General features: G+C 43.9%; 4 protein-coding genes across 4 annotated transcripts; 2 read left to right on the plus strand and 2 right to left on the minus strand.

The window, feature by feature from the left end:
- Nucleotides 1-547: 547 nt before the first annotated feature.
- On the plus strand, nucleotides 548-2,503 carry BYT42DRAFT_487678 (chitinase 2; the record flags this gene model as incomplete). Its single annotated transcript, XM_051563824.1, has 5 exons — nucleotides 548-604; nucleotides 680-872; nucleotides 952-1,169; nucleotides 1,250-1,767; nucleotides 1,879-2,503. 5 exons carry the CDS (start codon nucleotides 548-550, stop codon nucleotides 2,501-2,503), a joined length of 1,611 nt encoding a protein of 536 aa, XP_051428484.1.
- A 357-nt stretch (nucleotides 2,504-2,860) lies between these two features.
- On the minus strand, nucleotides 2,861-5,822 carry BYT42DRAFT_25363 (enhancer of polycomb-like-domain-containing protein). The gene is made up of 6 exons (XM_051562718.1): nucleotides 5,528-5,822; nucleotides 4,967-5,305; nucleotides 4,366-4,856; nucleotides 4,137-4,275; nucleotides 3,795-4,048; nucleotides 2,861-3,635 (listed from the first exon to the last, which is right to left on the minus strand). Exons 1-6 carry the CDS (start codon nucleotides 5,678-5,680, stop codon nucleotides 3,233-3,235), a joined length of 1,779 nt encoding a protein of 592 aa, XP_051428485.1. The 5' UTR covers nucleotides 5,681-5,822; the 3' UTR covers nucleotides 2,861-3,232.
- A 2,999-nt stretch (nucleotides 5,823-8,821) lies between these two features.
- BYT42DRAFT_525323 (aminopeptidase) lies at nucleotides 8,822-12,750 on the plus strand. The gene is made up of 10 exons (XM_051565329.1): nucleotides 8,822-9,206; nucleotides 9,329-9,430; nucleotides 9,533-9,709; nucleotides 9,796-9,859; nucleotides 9,935-10,397; nucleotides 10,473-10,498; nucleotides 10,584-11,099; nucleotides 11,187-11,614; nucleotides 11,717-12,241; nucleotides 12,303-12,750. Exons 1-10 carry the CDS (start codon nucleotides 9,073-9,075, stop codon nucleotides 12,610-12,612), a joined length of 2,745 nt encoding a protein of 914 aa, XP_051428486.1. The 5' UTR covers nucleotides 8,822-9,072; the 3' UTR covers nucleotides 12,613-12,750.
- On the minus strand, nucleotides 12,751-14,084 carry BYT42DRAFT_552844 (uncharacterized protein). The gene is made up of 5 exons (XM_051566419.1): nucleotides 13,978-14,084; nucleotides 13,736-13,897; nucleotides 13,526-13,628; nucleotides 13,201-13,453; nucleotides 12,751-13,032 (listed from the first exon to the last, which is right to left on the minus strand). Exons 1-5 carry the CDS (start codon nucleotides 14,032-14,034, stop codon nucleotides 12,795-12,797), a joined length of 813 nt encoding a protein of 270 aa, XP_051428487.1. The 5' UTR covers nucleotides 14,035-14,084; the 3' UTR covers nucleotides 12,751-12,794.
- Between the last annotated feature and the right edge of the window lie 1,065 nt (nucleotides 14,085-15,149).

Consider the following 15,149-nt stretch of genomic DNA (forward strand, 5'->3'; position numbering starts at 1 on the left):
ATTGGCTGTCTTCATGTGAAAGCCCGCGGAATCACTGGCGCCACAGGCAACGATAAGATAACCCCGGGATTGTTACCCTCATTACACTTGCTGCCCTAATAGCGTTCCATTAACAACAATCAGAAAGACGCCACATGAGAAGGTATTGAAATTTCGAGTAATTCGTTTGGATCTAAATCATAAGGGACCATGAGTTGATGTGGTCAAGGCACTTTACGATGATGATGTAATGTTGCTTTCCTGCGTGGATCCTAATCAATAATGGTTGATTGTATGTGGGTACTTTGAAGCTTCTTCACTGGACTTGTCAGTGTTTTATTTACATTCATGATATTTAAGTATAAAAAAGTGGAATATAAATACTACCACAGCCAGAATTCTTTAGGCCTTATCAGCTCTTTCGCTTCTTTTGCCTCTCTTTCCCTTTTCTTTTGTTATTTTTTATTTAGTCTTATTTTTCATTGTGTTCATTTTGTCTTGAATCATGATGCGATCTTTTAAACATGTTCCCAGTATTATCACTGCCATTAGTTTGTTGATGGCAGCGATGATTCGTGGCCAATCGTTTCCTCAGGGTCCAGCTGTTGTTCAGTATTGGGGTCAGGTAAAAGAATTCAGGTCTGTCCTCTTGTTCTTTCCACGGTCAATGGACCCTTTGATATTTTTTTTCTTGTGACAGAATTCCGCCGGGGCCGGTGGCAATGCACAAAAGCCCTTGGCGACTTATTGTGATGGCAACAACGATGCCTTGATCCTATCGTTTATATCGGCTTTCAATCTGGGGGGTCTTCCTGTCTTGAATCTGGCCAATTCCTGTGACGGGACTTTCTTCCAAGGAACCCAATTGTTAACTTGTCCCCAAGTCGGTGAAGGTAAAGAATAGAGTATAATCAGTTTTGATTTCGTTTAGTTACTGAACAGTCCTCTTGTTGCTGTTGGTCTTTCAATAAGATATCAAGACATGCCAAAGCAAAGGCGTGAAAATATTACTGTCCTTGGGAGGCGCCTCTGGTGCTTACGGGTTCCAGAATGATCAACAGGCGGTGGCATTTGCTCACACCTTGTGGAATTTATTCGGTAAAGGATCGAGTGAGACACGGCCGTTTGGCGATGCGGTGATCGACGGGTTCGATCTCGATATTGAAGGCGGAGGATCCACGGGATATGTGGTAAGTTTCATTGGTCAGGCCATTGCCTTTTTACGCGAAACGAGTCAAATGATCAACCCATTTTTATTGCCATGTCACAGGCGTTTGTACAGGAAATGCGCAAGTTGTATGCTCAAGATAGTTCCAAACAATATTACATGACCGCAGCTCCGCAATGCCCATTTCCGGATGCGCTTTTGGGATCTGTCATTAATGCGGTCGGCTTCGATGCTATCAATGTCCAGTTTTACAACAACTATTGTGCGCCGACCAGTGGCAGTTTCAACTTTGCCACGTGGGATGAATGGGCTAAGCAAACCTCGCCTCAGAAAAATGTCAAGGTTTACTTTGGCATTCCCGGTTCCCCTAGCGCGGCAGGAAGTGGCTATGTTCCCTTCAATACCCTCAAACCGATTGTTCAATCTGTGGCGTCTTCCTACTCAAGTTACGGTGGTGTTACGGTCTGGGATGCTTCACAATCGTATGCGAATACCGAGGTCTCTCCCAATTATGCAGTCGCTCTTCACGAGCTGGTTCACTCTGGCAGTAGCAGTGCCGGAGGTAGCGGTAGCGGCGCCTCGCCAAGCCAAGGCTTTACGCCTGTGTCGTCCATCATGGTGTCCACGCCGGCGGCGGCTACATCCACTGCCTCCTTGGATCCTACCGGTAGTAATACTTTATCAGCTGTTATCACCAACGGTCCACCGATGACTTCTTCCGATGTGGCAAGTGCCATGTCATCTTCTTCCGCTCTTCCTACTTCGGTACCAGGCACCGGCGGCTCCAATGGCAGTCGATGTGTTCTGGAACCTACATGTAGCAAACCTGGCCAAGTCGTATGTCACGGCGACGGTATTGCTATCTGCGATCACGGGAAATGGGTCACTATGGCTTGCCCTGCCAGCACCACTTGTTTCGATACTACCGACGGCAGTTCAGTGTATTGCGGTGCTTCAACGGGTCACACGACCAACGAGTGTTCAGCTGTGTCAGTGCAATCGCGATTTAAACAGGTTCATCGTCCAAAGTTCCCGCAACCTTATCGATCGGCCAAAGTGTCCGCGCAGTTATCGGTCAAGAGTAGCTCCAACTCCACATTCGAAGCGGTCATCAATGCACGCCGCTTGGATAGTATGCCCTTTGGTAGTTCCGTGGTCGTTGAATTTGCTACTCATCCCACCATTAACGTTACCGAGGTGGACTCGGGTTTCATCAAATCCAACGGGAAGAACGTCAAATTACAAGTCAAAAACCCCAACAAGAAAAGCATGGCTCTTGTTTTCTCCATCAAAGGAAGCATGGATTCCCCCGTTTTCATCGCCCCCAATCCATCCAGCATGAAATTTTTGTCCTAGAAAAAAAAAAGGGTCGCTTGCTCGTAGTCCATTTTGTTTTTGATTCCCTTTATTGTTCACAAGAAATATAAATATGTGTAAAAAAATAAAAAGACAAAGAAATATCTTCACTGTACTCTAAAGTTTACCACTCATGTCTGCGTATCCTTCTCGTTGAGTATGATAGAATATTGCAACCTATTCCTAAAGATTAATAAGATGAATCCAGATCGCTATGGATATCTTAGATTTGGATGCCTGATTGCTGAAACAAACTGCAGTTGGCATTAGCTTGGCACTTGGATCTTTGGTCTAGATTTTCACAGAGTAGCATTCCCGGAACGTAGATGGATCAAAAGTGCCGTTCGAAAAAAGTCTCCGAAACCGCTGTGACAGGTACGCTATTTGAAAGTTTTTGCTGCTTCATTGGTCAATGGTATTGACACTATGGATTCAAAATGTTAAAGAAGTAAAGATATGAAGCGTTCATAATGCCACATTGTTAGCAGGGTACAAAGACGCGAGCGCTACAAGTCAAACTATAAAATGTTTTGTATATATATAAAGGGAGTCTTCTTTTGTTTGATGAAAGATATACAATTCATGCGAAGGGTATGGATATACGATTTGCCGAGAAAAACCCGACCACAATAAGAGGGGAGAAGAGGAATAAATGTACATAAAATGAATAAGAATGTAGAGACACGATGGGGTGGGGAAGGGATGAGTTTGTAAGAAGACAATTTTTTTTTACATATGACGTTGGAAAGGAGAAGTGGCATTTACATTGGCGGAAGGTGAACCATTGGCATTGGTCTGTTGAGCGGCTGCAACGGCCATCTGCATCGCCGCCTTATTTTGACCGGAACCATTCACGGCCGCAGCCATATTGGCAGCAATCATACCATTGGCCATCGCCACCGCGGCTTGCTGTGGAGTCATCTTTGTACGACTGTTTTGGCGTTTCAGTGGCAAGGAGGAAAGGTTGGGTGCAGCGGCGCGCACTATCCCACTGGGAGTCGACGACCGAGCTTGACTGGCTCGTACACTTGCCGCATGCCAGTTCATCATATTCAAGGGCGTCAAGAACGGGATGGTCACCAGATTACGAAGCTCAACTTCACCCAACAGTTGGACACGATGCCTCAGATAACTGGGAAAAAAGAGAGTAAAAAAAAAAAAAAATTAAGTTTTAGGTCACTGGCCAGAAAATTCCTGGTTTTTTTTTTTCTTTTTTTTTTGGTCTTTTCCTCTCCATGTCTCTCTTTCCTTTTTCTTTTGCTTTCTTTTTTTTTGGTCTCATAAAGCTTACCTGTCTTTCATTTCTTCTACTGGCCAGATTTCGTCCTCGCTGTCTTCATTAACACTGGCATCAGAATCAAATCGATATGGATGGCTTTCGAATGCATCTGCAGAAGACCCGGTCACTAATCGGACATTGGCACGGTCCAGCATAACACGGCCACCACGACCGATACGCTTTCGGAACCGCGGCTGCTTTGGACCTTTCTGCAGCGGATGGAAGAATTGATCCGGTACGGATAATGGAAAAGGTTGATAAGGGCACTACATATAAAACGAAAGGCGAAATTCAATGGTAAGCGTACGTTCTTGCTGAATCCATCTGGTGAGAAAAATCGGAGGGCTCACTTACTTCAGTGATGTCTTCAAAGTGAAGATCCTGTTCTTTACGTCGTGCGAGTTCAGCATCAATTGCCAGTTGGATAGGTGATTTATCTTGTGTTTGGAATCCATCACGACGAAGCTTATTAAGAGGGATCTTAATGGTTGCACTAAAAAGTAATGACGTAGATCACGTTTTAGTCCACAAAAAAAAAAAGGATCAAGAGAGTGCACCAATGATACTGGAAAAGCAAGCTTACCCTGACAATCCACCTTCCATCGGTGTCTTGCGTTTCTTCTTGACGACAGGAAGAAGATCTTCCTCTTCTTTGATGCCGAGCTGACGTTGATATTCTCGGAACTTGCACTTTTTATCAAAAACGGTATGTTCAAGCACAAGTCCTTCTTTCCTGATTTTTTCTCTACGGAGGACCATCTCCAGGAGGTTTCGTGCCATTTCCATTTCCGTACGCAGTTTGCGCAACCGTTCAAGTGATTGCTGATCAGTTCGTCGAGTTTTGCGCACCGGTTTGGTTTCTCTTCGTCGGAAACAGACGTAAGGATCAATTTCATTCTTTAGAATATCTTCGGATTGTAGTGTGGGTATAATGGGTCTGCCTTCGCGTTTCACCCGTCGTTGTCGCCAATGGTCAAACACAGTCTCCAGAATCGACTGGTGACGTTGTAATACTGGCAATCGCTCCGGCAACATGGTACGAAACTCGGCATAATGGGGTATCTGGGTGGGATCCTGAAGGAGATGGAAAAAAGCATGAATTATTATTTCTGAATTTTTTTTTTTCCCTTGGATCCGCTGCATGAAACCGTTTTATTGTTTCTGTCAGCAGAAAACCCACTTACAAGGTTCAAGTGAGGTAAGTGTTGTCGGGTGGTTGATTCAAATTCCCACATGATGGCTTCCAGGTCGTCTTCTGACAGTTTATCAGATTTATCCTTATTGAGGGTTTTCAAAAAAGCATCATCTATTTCATCCATCACATAGGGGCAACCGACACAATCCTCGACGGTGGATGAGAACCGAATCAATGTTGAGGGTTCCTTGAATTTCTTTTTGTATAATATGTGAACGTCGTCGTCTGGAATGAACCGTGAAGCATCCGGAGTGGGAATGTAACTCTCGACTTTGGCTCCCGTGGTGACAGCTGCTTGAGCTGCGGAAATAGCTGCTTGCAAATCATGCTGAAAAAAGAAAAAAAGGAATTGGGATTGGGTGAGTTGGGATAACCTTTTTTTTTGGAAACCATCCAAAAACAGCCAGTGGTGTATATTTGATATTGTAAAATTTTCCGCTCGTGGGCTTCGGCTGGTGGGATTTTGGTCAACCCCCATCGGCCTCATATTTACAGCCGAACCCCCCAAACCAGTGCTCCCTGCCACCAGTGACTATAGTAGTAAGCTTACCTCTTCTTCTTCTTCCTTCTCAACACCAGTCTCTATCTGAGGCACTGAGCGTTGTATATTAGCATCCTCTGATAAGTCAGGCAGCTGGGACTCCTTGTAGACCGGCAGTGGGTGCTTGGGAGATAATTTTTTGACTCGAAATCTGGAGACCATCTGATGGGGAGGATGGAGGATGGAAAGAAAAAAAATGACCGATCATGTCAATCCATGTTAAAGATGATGGGATCGCATAACGGAGAACTTACTGCTTAGGGTGCTGCAAGCTTATGATTTCTGTTCAAATGGAGGGTTGAACTTTTGTATACTCTTTTTTTTCACACTGGGTTCTTTTTTTTCCTTCTGTGTTTTTCCAAAGCGCTAGTCGGTGTATATTTGTATTATAAAATTTCTTACGCGTGCTGGGGTGGGCGGAAAAATTTTCCGACTAGTTTTTTTTGAATGCGCGAAGTCGTGTTTGGGCGAAAAAAAAAAAGTAGGAGGGAAAAAAAAAATAAAAAAAAAAGAGTCAGCAAGTCACAGAAAAAAAAACAAAAAGGAATTTCCCAAAAGAAAAAAAATATCCCCTGCAAAATCTTTTCGCTTGGCAACCAAAGTTGGGAGCTCAGTCTGAAATTTCCTCCAGTGGAACTTCTTTTTTTCTGTGAATTTCCACCACCAAAATTTCACTGTATACCTCCCACTGTGAACCTCCATCACTATTTGACCTTCTCTTCCAGATCAGAAGTTTTATATTTTATTTACATAATAAAAATGTCTTTCGTTATATAAGAAGAAATGGATATAAGTAAGTAATGCAAATTCGCATTTTAGATGACACCATAATATGTTTAGAAAAAATGCTATATATGCTACGATAAACACACAGGAAATGTCTTGATGGAAAACCCTTTTGGCACCTTACTTGAGAATCAGCTCATGAATATTTCATGAATAGCCCTTTTTATGAATAATTATCAGTGAAATAACAGTGGTACTTGCCAAATAAACGTTTTGCCACCTTTATTTCTGCTTTGAATAACAATGGCTTTTTGGTCGTCGACCAAAAGGAATTCTTGGAAAATGTTACTGGAATTACTTTTTCTGGACCATCGGCATGCGGATCAATGATAAAGGTTTATTTTACTACAACATAAGATATTATTTATGAATGACAGCAGAAAGATGTGTTTTTCATCAGCATCAGTATGTCTGGACGAAGAGACAGGCAAACTCCAATTGGAAAACAAAGTTTCAAGTAGGATAACCTAAAATCTCTTCGATTTCGCAAGGCTGCAGTGTGCGATTTCCATGTAAAAATACAGAAACAGGAATTCGTATCCGTCATTCAGAATAAGCAATTTATGTGTGTTTAACTACTATTGACTAAAAAATAACCTGCCAAAGAGCGATCAATGTCATGCTCATACACGTTGCTGCGACTCATTGTGCATATCTGCAAATTTATAGGTTAAACATGCTATTGAGACCATCAAAGAGTCACAATCAACGAACCTGCACTCTTTGAGCATCTAGTGGTTTGTTGATCCCCTAGTGAAAATCCAATTCTTGGAGTTGGAATCTCACTCCATAGGCAATCAACGTTTTTCCTTCAATATCTGTGTACTATAGGTGTCACGTCCGCAAACATGGTGATGGTCCCCGATCCAAGTTGCTTTGATGTGGTTGGCAATACGCAATGTTCTTTTCATTTACCATAAAAAGTTCACAGTTCGCTGACCCCGTTCATCCTCAACTGGGCTCGGCAGCGTACCTATTTTCAAAAATCCACTTTATCCGTTTGATCTCTTTAAACAAGCATTGTTTAATTTAATAATTTTGTGTGTTATGGCGAGATCAGAGAAACACAATGTTTTCTTTAACAATGTCTTCAACGGTAACAGCTGATTTTAACTCCCCACTAACGAAACAATCGCCGAGTATAACAAGCTCACATATAAAACTGATCGGGGCAATTAATCAACTTGTTCACCTTGTTTTGATACATGAACCAGAATGAAAAAGCAGCTACGTGAATTTGCAATAGAATGAGTAATATGCGAGCGTTACAGTATCTGTGCGGAGATCGCATGTCAATACTTCTGGGCGAAGAAAGGCTCATTGGTATTTTTCAAGTTAGCGCGCGGCTCTTCTTGATTCCCGCCTGTTCTTGAAAATTTCAGTAACATAACCAAACACGACCATCGGCCCTGAGCTTTAATCGCGCATGACCAATTTTTTACAAGACATTCTAAGCTTAAAATTTAGGCTACCACAGGACAGGGACAATGGATTACCCCGCCATCGTACAAGGTAAAACCAAGCCCGGCTCGTATCTTTCTCTTTTCAATTGGCTCATACAGTTTCCGTTGGTATAACAAAGAATGTTGACATGTTTGGGTCTTTTTCATTCATCTTGGCAGCCGGTCGATGACAGGATCTGTATTGTTTGCAATGTCGGATAAGAAGCCAGCCTTCCTCGGTTGATAACGAACGAATCGTAGTTAAGCCGCTGAGCGGACAATAACATTATCTGACATGAGTTTTAACCTTATCTTGTGTGCCGCTCAAGCTGTTTATTTGTGCTCAATTATCCATTGAGGAACTAGGCCAAAGCATTGGGCCATGCGCGCTCGGTCATGAATTCGGGCAAAAAAGGTAGAAACGGTTTTAAATTGATTTTGTAGAACCAGGTCTTCTCGCTCTTCATCATAACCTTAATCTCTGTGCGATGATAAGGAGGACGAGGTAATTGATAGAATAAGTTTTTATTATGTGATGACGGCGAGGATGCCGAGCCATGGAATGATAGAAAGACAGCTGATGATTTTGGGGTGCGGCATCCTATGAAAGCGTCGTTTCTTTCCATTTGTGGCGAGAAATGCAGAGAAAGGGAAGGATTTCCAAAAAAGGCAAGCATCGATCAGTTCCCCCCAAACGCAGCAGCCGAAGGCCGGATTGCCGGAGAGTCATTTCGAACAGGAAGAAGTGGTTCACCGAATGATCCTAAAGTTCTTTATCGTTACACGAAACCGGCGAATGTTTCATGCTACATGACTGTTTGTATTTCAAGGTAATCTTTGCTCGGTCAAAGGCACATTGAGTGGATGTTGTGTCTGAAAAAAAAGGGTCGTCGACAAGGACAAGGACCGACCCGGTGGATCGGACAGAAAAGCAAGCAAGTGGAAGAGTTCCCACGACAAACGAATCGATGCAAAACGAAATTCGACGTCACGCATCACGTTTTGGGTCGCCGCGTATTGGGACTTCCTGGTTTTGGTGGATATTGCTGAAAAAGGATGGAAACTCAGCTTTCCATCCCTCTTTTTTCAATATCAGAGAGAAAAAAAAAAGGTAAACGTGAAGAGAAGAAAGAAAAAGTTTAAATAGTGGAAGACTGGAAAAGCATAGTCGCGACTTTTTTTTTCTATATTCTTTATCTTGCAGTGTCGTGTTGAACGTGACATTTTTCTTACTTACCTCTACGTATATTTGTTATATATAAACTCTTTTGTCGGCTACTCTTTACTGTTTCGCGTCTACCTTTTCCGTAATAATAATCCCACAGTATGTGCAAATCATCTTCACCTGCCCAACCCGCTGAGCGTCAAGTGCTCCCTACCAATGTCAAACCTGTTCACTATGATCTGACACTTCAACCCAACTTGGAAACCTTTGTTTTCCACGGTCGTGTCAAAGTCGAGTAAGTGGTCCACTCCAAAACTGCACCATTAACGGGGCGGAGGAGAGAAGAAAAAGAGAAAAGGGCACATTGCACGATGCACAGAACAAAACGGATGACCTAACTCTTCTTTTCTATGTTAGTTTGGAAGTAAAAGAAGATACCAAGCAAATCGTTCTCAATACACATGATATCAAGATTCACTCGGCTTCTCTGTTCTCTGCCAGTTTGAAAACCGAAACCAAGTAAGATAACGGCTATTTATCAAAAAAAAAAAAAAAAAAAACGCCAAAAAAATCTGGACGAGCTATTTCAGGGGGACTAATCATTCATTTTTTCTATTGCAGCCAAGTGGCCACTGATATCAGCTACGATGAAAAGAAGGATCAGGCAACATTGACTTTTGCCGAAGCTGTGTTGGCCAACACCAAGGCTGTTCTCGATATCACCTTTGAGGGTATCCTCAACGATCAAATGGCCGGTTTCTACCGATCTTCTTACAAGGATGCAGACGGTAACACACAGTAAGTGAAAATCGAGGGACAGGGACGGGAGAGACACAGTGAGCGAAAGGGAGCATAATGGATGACTCATGATTTCGATTCCACAGATACCTGGCTACTACTCAGTTCGAAGCTACCGATGCTCGCCGAGCTTTCCCCTGTTGGGATGAGGTAAAAAACGAGAGAGAGGCAACGCGTGTGAGATAAAGAATATTCACTGACGTAAAACATTCGAATTTTTCTTAGCCTTCCTTGAAAGCCACTTTTGACGTGACATTGATTGTCCCTTCAAAGTTGACTGCATTGTCCAACATGAACGTCACCTCGGAGAAGCCTTACCTTGAGAGCGCCAAGGGAACCACAATTGGCAAGCACGAGGAAGCTCAAACCGGCAAGGACGTTTCTGCTGTGAAAGATTTGAAGGAAGTCAAGTATGCTACCACGCCTCGCATGAGTACCTACCTGTTAGCTTTCGTTGTCGGTCCTTTTGAGTACATCGAAGCTTATACCTCGGGCGACCACAACGGCCGTCCCATTTGCGCTCGTGTCTATGCTCTTCCTGGATCCGTCGAGCAAGGTCGTCACGCATTGAACGTCTGTGTTGAGGCTCTCGAATACTTTGCCCAAGTGTTTGGTGAACCTTATCCTTTGCCAAAGATTGACATGGTCGCCATTCCCGATTTTGAAGCTGGTGCTATGGAAAACTGGGGTAAAGTCACTGACACTGATGATTCATATTTTTTTTTAATGCATCACTGAACTTTTGATTATTGATTTGTCACAGGTTTGGTCACCTACCGAACGGTTGCTGTAAGTTGATGGCTCTCAATCTGAGTTGTAATGAAAAAATGATCAAAAATGGGACTAACTGTATCGTTCTCTCCTTGTTATACAGCTGTTGTTTGATGAAAAGTCGTCTTCTATTGTGTTCAAGAAGAGCACTGCATACACTGTGTGCCACGAATTGGCTCATCAATGGTTCGGTAACTTGGTCACTATGGAATGGTGGGACCATTTGTGGTTGAACGAAGGTTTTGCCACCTGGGTGGGTTGGTTAGCCGTGGATCAGATTTTCCCCGATTGGGATGTGTGGACTTCGTTTGTCAACGAGGATATGCCCCGAGCTTTGAACTTGGATGCCCTTCGATCGTCGCATCCCATTGAAGTGGCCGTGAACGATCCCGCTGAAATCCACCAGATTTTCGACGCTATTTCCTACTACAAGGGCGCCAGTGTCATCCGAATGTTGAGCTCTTGGCTTGGTGTGGAAACTTTCTTGGCCGGTGTTCGACGATACATCCAGCGTCACAAGTTGGCCAATGCTTCCACCAACGATCTCTGGACCGCTTTGAGCGAAGAAGCCGGTGTCGATGTTTCCAAATTCATGACATTGTGGACCAAACGTGTCGGCGTAAGTCCTCCCCACCTTTTTTATTATTATTATTTTCCCTTCGTATCATCTACAAATTACTCACGATATAGATTCCTCTTTTTTCAGTATCCCGTGTTGAAGGTCGAGACTGAAGGCAAGAATGTCAAGATTACCCAATCCCGCTATCTTTCTACTGGTGACTTGAAGTCCGAAGAAGATACCACGGTCTGGTGGGCTCCTCTTGGTATTTTGGTCCCTGGCGGCAAGGTCGAATCTCACACCTTGACGGAAAAGTCTCAAACCTTTGAAATTGGTTCGCCCGATTTGTTCAAGGTGAATGCCGGTCAAACCGCTGTTTACCGTGTCAACTATCCCATCAACGTGATTCGTCAACTTGGCGAAGAGATCAAGAAGGGCAAGGACGGTCTTTTGTCCAACACGGCGGATCGCGTTGGTTTGCTTGCTGATGCTGCCAACTTGTGCGAGAGCGGTGAACAGGACACTACTGCTTTCTTGGAACTCGCTCGCGCCTTTGTCAACGAAGACAATTACTTGTAAGCACTCACTTGGTTTTCCCCAACCAGCACGGAAAAAGAAAATGACATAGAGAGAGTGAGAGTGAGCTGAATTGAACTAACTGGCTTTCCTTTTTGTAGTGTGTGGTCTCAGTTGAGCACCCATCTCAGCAACATCCTCAGCGTCTGGTACGAACAACCGGAAGATGTGCGTGACGGTCTCAAGGCATTGAGACGCAGCCTGTTTGCTCCTGTGGCTCACAAGCTCGGCTGGGAATTTGCGGCTACCGATGATTACCTTACCAACATTCTTCGTGTGCTCGCTTTGACGAATGCTGGTCGTTCCGGTGATGCTCAAACCGTGGCTGAAGCCAAGAAGCGATTCTGGCAGTTTGCCGAAGGCAATGAAGACGCACTTCATCCCAACTTGCGCGGTCCCGTGTACGGTATTGTGTTGTTGACCGCCGACAATGAAGAAGAAGAGCAGAAGTTGTGGGAACAAATTCTCAAGATTTACCGCAACGAAAACATTCCTACCGATCAGCGTTTGATCGCTTTGAGCGCTTTGGGCGGTGCCAAGGATGCCGGCATTATCCGCAAATATCTTGACATGAGCTTGGACGACAAGGAAGTCCGTGGCCAAGATTCCATCTATGTCTTCCGATCGTAAGTCTGAACTCATTGAGTTTGAATGAAATAGGAGTCATAACATGCCTTTTTCCCGTAGATTGGCTGCCAATCCTGATGCTCACGATTTGTTCTGGGAGTTCTTTACCAAGAACTATGATGTGTTGCATAACAAATTCTCAAAGTCGCTTAGCTTGTTTGGATCGGCGGTTCGTTCTGCCGTGGGTGGTTTTGCCAGCATGAAGAAGATTGAGCAAGTGGAGGCTTTCTTTGCCGACAAGGATACCAAGCAATACGAGCGCGCTCTTCAGCAGGCATTGGAAGCCGCCAAGGTGAATGCCAAGTGGGTCGAAAGAGATCATCAAGTCGTCGCCGACTGGGTCAACAAGTTCAAGGGCGATTTCGCTTAAACTGGTTTACCATGATAAAAGGATGATACACATATGATGACGAAAAAAAAAAAGTTATCGGTTATCCTTTTATATGAGATTTGAGAGAAGACAAATAAAAAAGACAGGAAAAAGTAATGTAAATAAATCAAACAGAAGATGTTGGTCGGATTTCCTTTTTAATTTTCTTTATCATCCAAAATCTATTGCTGAGGTCCAGGTTGACGTTGCACCACCGCGTCACCATATCGAATAATCATAGATTTCACGGTAGTGTAAAAGTTGCCGACCGCGGAAGGAATGCGTGGATCAGCGGTAGGCGGTAAAAGCAAACGATCGAGACTGACGCGAAGATCTGTGAAGGCTTGCTTTGTATAGGTCGATAAATGGTAGCGGAATCGTAAAAACTGGGCAAATAAGAAAATAGGCACGATATGCAATCTACATAGACAATTGAATGAGTATTCCCTTGGTTCTCGTCCATCCAAAAGTCTCTGAACGCCCCTCCCCTCATCTAATTTTCTTGCCAGCCACCTATTGGCTACGAAAAAATGGCGATTCCCCGTTGCCATTGGCTTCAAACCCATTGGCGATCCCAATTCAACTTACCGGAAAAGTCCCAATAACAAACGTCCAGCAATCACGACGACTTCAGCTTGAGCCACCAAACGCATGGCGACACCATAGTTTTTATCGGTCCATGCTTTGATTTGTTGTTGAAGTTTAGCTTGCCAGGTGGGTTGCGCAGACGACGATTGGCCTGCCGGGGCGCGGGGAGCAGGGAAAACGGCCGGAATCAAGTTGGTGCGGATATAACCCAATGCGTGGAAAGTAGAGAAAGTAAAGAACGGAATCAAAGTCACTGTAATCCCTCCAAGCGTCAGTATCTCCCATCGTACCCCCAAAAAAAGCACTCTTTACTCTTTTCCCATACCTGTAATAGGACTGTTCACGAACCAGTAAAGTGCAAGAAGCAGGTATTGCATGTTCTCGTCCATAACCAATCGTTGGGCATAAGCGGCATTGAATTGCGGAGCCTAGCAAAGACAATTGAACGAAAAACAATAGATGACAGACCGTGAGACTCGGGCGTTTTGCGGGAATGCCATGGCAATAGGCCTGCTCTTTTTTACGATATACTTACACCGTGGGATTTATAAATAACAACACCATAGGAAAGTAACGCACCGGCATATGCTATCTTGTATGCCTTGATACCAGAACCTAGCGTGAATATCGAGATAAAGTGGAAAAGCGAGCCTAACAGAGTCAATGCATGGCCGATGAACCAAGCGAATTGCTGAGTCTGTTTACAATTCAGATGTTTGAAGCAGTAAGTATTGGGGGTACTTGGAAAGGATAATCTCGGGAATGAAAGCTGGTTACCTTTGCAATCTGGAAGAGGCGGGCCGACAAAGGACGTGCTGGAGGAGGAGGAGCCATACTGATATGGTGTAAAAAGTTATTCAAACAGGAGAAACTTTGCGCCAAAAATTGCAAATTGCCCGTGTGTGTGGCACGTCCTGCGCTCTGCGGTTTGCCCGCCAACCCGTCCAAAAAAAGGGTGACACGTCATATGGGTTGAGCATGAATTTTTTTTTCCTTCTCTTTTTCCCTCTTTTGTCTTTCAAATGCTTACATGATCCATATTTTCCCTCCATAGTAGAAGTGCACAGTAACATGGATGATTACATATCTCTCAGCAGTCCATACAAGAACCATCCGGTATCCCCAATGGTTTTTTTTATGTCATCCGTTGTGATAGAGATATTGCGCCAATGCCATCGGTGCTTTTTGATTCTGAAACACCTAGTTGAATAATCCCTGATTTTTACACGCCGTTATCATAGATAGTCTCATGAGCAAGTGGTATTTTGATACTGTGCAATTGACAGACTGACTTATTGTATCAATTACATATTATTAATCCACCTTGGTTTTCCTGTTATTAAGATCTGGAGGATTAACAAGCCTAGCCTAGTATGATATTTCTGTAGGAGAACATGAAACAACTGACCGAGACATCTAAAGCAGGTCTTTAATGCAGGTAGCAATGGGTTCGTATCGACCGGTCGGTTCAATTATGCAGGTGTAGGCTGCGAACAAATCTATATTAAAAGCGCATGCGATTCGGATCCTATCATGTCGTAAAGGAGGCTCAGCTAATTGTATGGCTGCCATAGCTCGCCTTCACTACGAAAGAGATACTATCAGAATATTCAACAAATATTGGCCAGGCCAGAATGCGCCGACTTCATTAGTGATATAGTACCCTTCCACTGTTGGTTTGTGTAAAGGGGTCTGTTTCGGGGAGTGTACAAGAAGATAAAGTGTTGCTTCCCTACAGTAATATGATCACTGGCAGCTGTACGTCGTTAGACGATCAATAAATACATTGTCCTCCATTGGATGAAGCACAGCACGCTCCTACTATACAATCGCAATAGGCACAACGGTGAGGATCAGGAAACACTCGTACCCTATATTTATCTAACCGCAATCCATTCGCGAACCTATGAAAATAACTAAGTGGGGCTTCCTGCATTAAATTGTACGGG

Source organism: Radiomyces spectabilis (genome assembly GCF_025331425.1).
Source record: "Radiomyces spectabilis strain NRRL 2753 chromosome Unknown BYT42scaffold_1, whole genome shotgun sequence".
Classification (NCBI taxonomy): Eukaryota; Fungi; Mucoromycota; class Mucoromycetes; order Mucorales; family Radiomycetaceae; genus Radiomyces; species Radiomyces spectabilis.